The 6,516-nt window shown below is 56.7% G+C and overlaps 1 protein-coding gene across 2 annotated transcripts; it reads left to right on the forward strand.

Moving 5' to 3' along the window:
* The first annotated feature begins 207 nt into the window (after positions 1-207).
* RPP25L (ribonuclease P/MRP subunit p25 like) lies at positions 208-5,475 on the forward strand. 2 transcript variants are annotated; one of them, XM_066602311.1, is made up of 2 exons: positions 208-311; positions 4,530-5,475. In XM_066602311.1, the coding sequence occupies exon 2, from the start codon at positions 4,544-4,546 to the stop codon at positions 5,105-5,107; it is 564 nt and encodes a 187-aa protein (XP_066458408.1). In that variant the 5' UTR covers positions 208-311; positions 4,530-4,543; the 3' UTR covers positions 5,108-5,475. The 2 variants fall into 2 exon arrangements, with proteins under 2 accessions (XP_066458408.1, XP_066458407.1); XM_066602310.1 differs by lacking the exon at positions 208-311 and adding an exon at positions 3,261-3,375.
* The last annotated feature ends 1,041 nt before the right edge of the window (positions 5,476-6,516 follow it).

A 6,516-nucleotide genomic window follows, 5' to 3' on the forward strand; every position in this document is an offset into this window, starting at 1 on the left:
CTCCAGCCAATCAGCGGCATCATGGAATACAGCAGGTTAGGTTGATCTGTAGCGGAAGCAGGGAGTTATAAAAGTAATCCCTCATTACATGGTAGTGACATCAGCCGTGCGTTCATGAGGCAAACTTTATAAAAACAGTGGAGAAGAAGAAACCGCGTCAATATTTACATGAACACTTGAAATACGGATTTTCCCCTTCTCCTACAGACTGACAGCTTCCCTGGTGCCTCATGTGTGAGAAGGCATGTTCATATGGAGCGATGAAGCCTTCCAGACTCAGTGATCACCTCGCAAAAATGCAGACAAAGTGGGTATGACTAATTCATTTTTCCAAGGTTTAAAGTCAGAGTCTGAGCCCCGCAGCGCTGTAGGCAAGCTAATGGAAGATCTGCTCTCAATGCTGACGAAGGCCTCCCCGCTTCCTGTAGGGTCTGAGACCTGCAGCGCCGTAGGCAAGCTAATGGGAAGATCTGCTCAACGCTGACGAAGGCCTCCCTGCTTCCTGTAAGGTCTGAGCCCCGCAGCGCCGTAGGCAAGCTAATGGAAGATCTGCTCTCAATGCTGACGAAGGCCTCCCTGCTTCCTGTAAAGGCTCCTTATTAATAGCGCACTGTGGCAAATCACATACTATTGGGGAGATACTTGTGTTACCCACAGTTAAAGGGATTGTCCGTACTATGCTGGGGCCGGACCCACGTGCCATGGTGACATTGAGTCCTCTGAGTAATGACACCGTTTAAAGAAGAATTGACAAGATGGCCTCTGATGTGGAGGTAACGCTTCTGGATGTGTTAAAGAACACAGAATTTCTGATGCGCATGAGCGAGTTAACGGTCAGAGACAATGAAGCATCGCTGCTGGTTAGGATTGTTCCATTAATCGGAATGAGGAGGCAGTGGAGGAACTGCTGCTTACCAGAGATGTAACCACCGACACGAAAGGCTCCTCTATATAAGAGCGACCGACGGAGCGGCATCCATGGCTGGCCGATATCGCGGATATATAGCCCCTGTAATATCGGCTATACCTGGCATCATGGCCGTCCGCTGTGTGATCCATCGGCAGCGCCTTGTTCCTGAACGTTCATGTGAGAGATGTCACGCTTCTCTGCGCTCTGTAATTAATGCGCCCTAATGAGCGTCTGTCCACAAGCTCCAGACCATGACGAGGAATCCGAATGTCTACTCCTACACACCGATAGGGGGCGGCTGTCAGGAGGAAGGTGCTCACCACGCTTCTAGGAACCTTTGGACACAGTAGTCGAGTTTCTTCAGCCGACTGACCCAAGCCTTTGTGATGCATCTAACTACGGCGTCTTGATGTTGCCGATCTCATCAAGGTCAACACAAACCTACAGGGAGACAAAGTGAAGGTCATTAAGGCTGAAGGTAGAATCTCTTCCATCATTGCCAAACTGGACCTTCACACCGCTAACCTGAGCGGCCGCGAGCTCGGTCAGATTCTGAGGCTTCAAGAAATCGCACACGAGATGACAGAGACAAACCTCAAGATGCCGACTCAGATGTAGACTCAGACCTCAAACAAGCCAAAGAAGACATGCAAACTGAGTTTCATGTTCTATGGTTCCTAGGGGTACAACCTGGGCACTCCATCCATCTTCAGCAGACGCAGAATTACATCCCAGCTTACCAGAGTAGCTGATCGACTTGAATCACGATGGTGAAGCCCAAGAACTGTCCCAACAATGTGGCTATGAATGCTTTTTGGGTGAAAGTGAGGAATCCCCACCCTGTCCTGTGGCAGGAGGTTCAGTTGCTCCGGTTACCTTTTCTATTAGAGATGAGCGAGCGTACTCGGATAAGCACTACTCGCTCGAGTAATTTGCTTTATCTGAGTATCGCTGTGCTTGGGGCTAAAGATTCGGGTGCCGGCACGGAGCGGGGAGCTGCAGGGGAGAGCGGGGAGGAACGGAGGGGAGATCTTTCTCTCCCTCTCTCCCGCCCGCTCTCCCCTGCTCCCCGCTGCGACTCACCTGTCAGCCGCAGCGGCACCCGAATCTTCAGCCCCGAGCACAGCGATACTCGGATAAAGCAAATTACTCGAGCGAGTAGTGCTTATCCGAGTACGCTCGCTCATCTCTATTTTCCATCTCTGTACTTAGTGGAGAGGGGCTTCAGTGCGGTTCAGCAGCTCCTGACAAAAGTGTAAAACCAACTTCAGATACGTGTAAGGGGAAACCTGAGCCTGCGGAGGGCGAAGATAGAACCAGATATTGGGAAGCTGGCGTCCGCTCATCAGACCCGAGGCGGCCATTACTGACAGACTGACTGTGGCAAACAGTATTATTAGTCAGACGTTTCTATAGAATGCTGATAAGGATGGCATTATTGCCCCTCCCCATCCGAATAGCTAAAGGGGGCGCTGGGCTGAAAACGGCTGAGAACCACAGCTCTAACCGACAGCAGAGCGCTGAGGTCACCGGCGCTGGTCCGGAGGGCGTACACAGACAGCCATCCCTGCCGCCTCGTCGCCCCCTTTGATGTGCCATGAGGAGTGTTTCCACGCAGCGGGGCGCCCGCGGGCCAGCAATGGTTTTTTTGCTGACTGCGAGCCGCAATAACGAGCAGTGACCGGATAGTAAACGATGTTTTTGTCTCGCGGGGCGCTGATCGCTCAACTCCGTTAGTTGGAATGACTTTTGAATGATAATCTCCCCGTTAGTCGTTAACCCCTTCCTCACTCAGGCGGCGCGGTCCGTGGTGGTCGCTCCTCCAGCACTGATCACACGCGGCACTCAGGGTAGACATTATATTCGCGTCCGTCTCCATACGGGCTGTACAAGCTGCACAGCTACACGTCCATCGGCGCTGGGGGCGGGGCTACCGGCTGATCGGACCTGAAGGGGAGCAGAGGGAGGAAGACCAGACGCGGTTAACCCCTTCCAAGCCGGCAGTGAGATCCAACGCGCCTCGCCGCACTCCTCCATAGGGGGTGTTGATAAGCGGATATTGATTAAATGTACAGCAGGGAAGGGGTTAAAAGTGATGTGCAGCAGAGGTGTAATGAACGAATAATGGGTAGTATGCAGCAGGGGAAGGGTTAATGACAGGACGGCGAGCAGGGAAAGGGTTGATAGAAAGCTGCCTGGGCATGTGCAGCAGCGAGCGGGTTAATCCCGGGATCTTTGGCACCGCCAGTGTTTATTACAAGAGCCGGGATCCGTACCTTTAGTTCCGTCGTTGCCCGGCAGGTGGCAGCAGTCTTCGGCGCGCCCGCAGATGACGTAGGCGGGTCACGCTGGAACGCACTCAATAGAGCCGCTCTGCCTGGAAGAGGTGACGTTTTGGCCCCGCCCACCCGATGTTAGCGCAATATGGCGGCGCAGTGAGGAGAGGCGTGCGAGCGACAGTTGAGGTGAGTGGCCGGGTGCAGGTGATGTCAGTGACTCCCCGGCACCCCCTGTCACTATGGTAACGGTGGGGGTAGTATAAGCGGGTGATAATGATAGCTAACTGCCGCCCCCGGTCGGAGTGACACATGGCGGCATGAGGGCGGACCGTGACCCCACAGCGCCCTCCTGCGGGCCTCCCTGTCACCGTTATCACCTGCTGAGGCCCGCAGATACAAACCGCTGCCCATCCTCACAGCGCACGGTCCTGACACCTCACCATCCTTACACCTCTGCGCTCCCCCGTCCCACCGCCTCTGCGCCGTCCCCCCGGCTCTGCGCTCCCCCACGGTCCCCGCGCCCCCTGCGCTCCCCCACGGTCCCCGCGCCCCCTGCGCTCCCCCATGGTCCCCGCGCCCCCCCACGGTCCCCGCGCCCCCCCACGGTTCCCGTGCCCCTGCGCTCCCCGTGCCCCTGCGCTCCCCCACGGTCCCTGCGCTCCCCCACGGTCCCCGCGCCCCCGCGCTCCCCCACGGTCCTCGCGCCCCTGCGCTCCCCCACGGTCCTCGCGCCCCTGCGCTCCCCCACGGTCCCCACGCCCCCCCGCGCCCCCCCACGGTTCCCGCGCCCCCGCGCTCCCCCACGGTCCCCGCGCCCCCGCGCTCCCCCACGGTCCCCGCGCCCCCTGCGCTCCCCCACGGTCCCCGCGCCCCCTGCGCTCCCCCACGGTCCCCGCGCCCCCTGCGCTCCCCCACGGTCCCCGCGCCCCCTGCGCTCCCCCACGGTCCCCGCGCCCCCTGCGCTCCCCCACGGTCCCCGCGCCCCCTGCGCTCCCCCACGGTCCCCGCGCCCCCTGCGCTCCCCCACGGTCCCCGCGCCCCTGCGCTCCCCCACGGTCCCCGCGCCCCCTGCGCTCCCCCACGGTCCCCGCTCCCCCACGGTCCCCGCGCCACCTGCGCTCCCCCACGGTCCCCGCGCCACCTGCGCTCTCCCACGGTCCTCCCGCCTCTGCGTGCCCCCACCATCCTTAGACCCCTCCGGCTCCCCCATCCTCCCGCCTCTGCGCCCCCACCCTGTTTTCTCCCGCGCCGCTGCGCCCTCACAATGAGGTCTAGTTGCCTCTGACTTGTTCTGTTACCTCTTTTCTCCTCTTTTCACCCCATTCATCTGTTCTCTCTAGGGCTTCAGGACCCGATGATGGAGAACTACAAGAAGGTCCGGGTGGAGGAGGGGCCCTCAGAGACGCCGTTTGCTGCCCTTCCCCCAGATATTATTGAGATGAAAGTAAAAGATGGCAGTAAGATCCGAAACCTGATGGGCTTCGCTATAGGAAAGATGGAGAGCAAAAACGTGCGGCAGATCTTGTTCAGCGGCTCCGGGAAAGCCCTCAGCAAGACCATCACCTGTGTGGAGATCATGAAACGGAGGGTGAAGGACCTCCACCAAATCACCAAGATCTGCTACAGACAGACGGAAGAGATCTGGGAAGCCATTGTTCCCGAGGTGGGCTTAGATCCCCTGACGGTGAAGAGGAACAGTCCCACCATCTGCGTCCTCCTCAGTAAGGACCCCTTAGATACCACCGAGCCTGGGTACCAAGCGCCGGGCGACTATGACTCCATGTGGATCCAAGACCTTAAAATGGAGTCTAAGGGGCCAAAAAGGACGAAATCGGGGCCAGGCAGAGGTGCGGCGGCAGTCGGAAGAAAACAGCCTAGACCTCCTGGAGAACGAGGGGAGACCCTCAAGAAGGTGTGAAGGTCCAACCCAAGTCTCGTGTCGGTTGGTCTGGATCGAGTCCTGGCCTTGGGGAGAGATGTCTACGTATCGTTTGTGTCGTCCCGCCCAGTTTACGGCCGTCCCTGCGGACATTGCTTTAGGGACCTCAGGCCTGAAGGGATTGATTGGAGTCTTCACAAGAAGTTCAGCGGTCTGGACCTCTCGACAGTCCTGGCTGAGCTGGTTGGGATCGTCCAAAGTCCACGCTGGAGTTTTCCTAACAGATTATTTAGAGTTTATTTTTGGTTGACATTTTGGATATTTTCTTCCTTTTTGCAGTTGTACAAAGATTATTGGAGCCGACTACTGAGGCTCCGCCCCCAATAAATGTGTATTTTATTACATTATGCTGGTCGTCATCTTGTCTGTTCTTATGAGACTCCTTAAGACCTCCACAATAGACTCTGTTCTAGATGGATCACATCTTGCATTAGATGGTGGGCAACGGGGGAGAAGGGGGGGGGGTGGGGATTTGTCTTGGACTATAAATATACATCAGGTGAGAGTTAGTAAGGTGCGCAAAATGGGCGTGGCTACAAGATGATCTAAGATGCATCGGATGACCTTACATTGGAGGCTATACATAGGCAGGTTGGCTAAGGGGTGGACCTCCGCTGTGGATAGGTACACTACCAGTGATGTCATCAAGCCTCAGTGTGTACTTACATTAAATCAGCAGGGGGCAGCACTGAGAGGTGAGGGAGCTGAAAGGAACGTTTCGGGGAAAATGTAGAGCAATATGGAGACGCAATGAGGCACGGTCACAGATGTACTGTTATGTTAGGTGTCGGGTCTAAGGGGGTGGGGCTTGATTCTGTGTCATGCTCCTCCCCCTGCAGATTGTGGTTGTGGGTTCACAGCTGAACATGGACATCAGATCCTCCACAGTGCGACGTGTCTATGGCTGACCTGGACTCATTCAGGGGGCAGCAACAACCCTCGGGGGAGAAGCGAATGGTGCCCAATTATAGGGTCACTGCCCCCAATATGCCACTGTTACTCATCAGCCTTACAGAATGGCTGGAGTTCCCTTTTAATGTTACTGTGGTTTAAGGCTTGCCGTTGGGGCTGCTCCATAGAGTCCTCATCTGTGGGGGGAGACCAGTTCTGGTTAGTGACGCCTCATATGATGATCTGGGGCCACAATTCTCTGTTTCTTCAGACTCCCGGGGCTCTCAGGATGGTTTGTATTTCCCCTTATTCATTTGGTTCCCGTATTCCTTGTGAGAGGACCAATGATCGGTGCGGTCCCTCTATTACTTGTAGCCGTCATCTCGGTGCCGTCCCTCTATTACTTGTAGCCGTCTCGGTGCGGTCCCTGTATTACTTGTGGCCGTCATCTCGGTGCCGTCCCTGTATTACTTGTGGCCGTCATCTCGGTGCCGTCC

Source organism: Eleutherodactylus coqui, chromosome 5 (genome assembly GCF_035609145.1).
Source record: "Eleutherodactylus coqui strain aEleCoq1 chromosome 5, aEleCoq1.hap1, whole genome shotgun sequence".
Taxonomy (NCBI): domain Eukaryota; kingdom Metazoa; phylum Chordata; class Amphibia; order Anura; family Eleutherodactylidae; genus Eleutherodactylus; species Eleutherodactylus coqui.

Excerpts from the sequence above, each read along its gene's own strand:
- RPP25L (XM_066602311.1), top strand. The coding sequence starts at position 4,544 with ATGATGGAGAACTACAAGAAGGTCCGGGTGGAGGAGGGGCCCTCAGAG.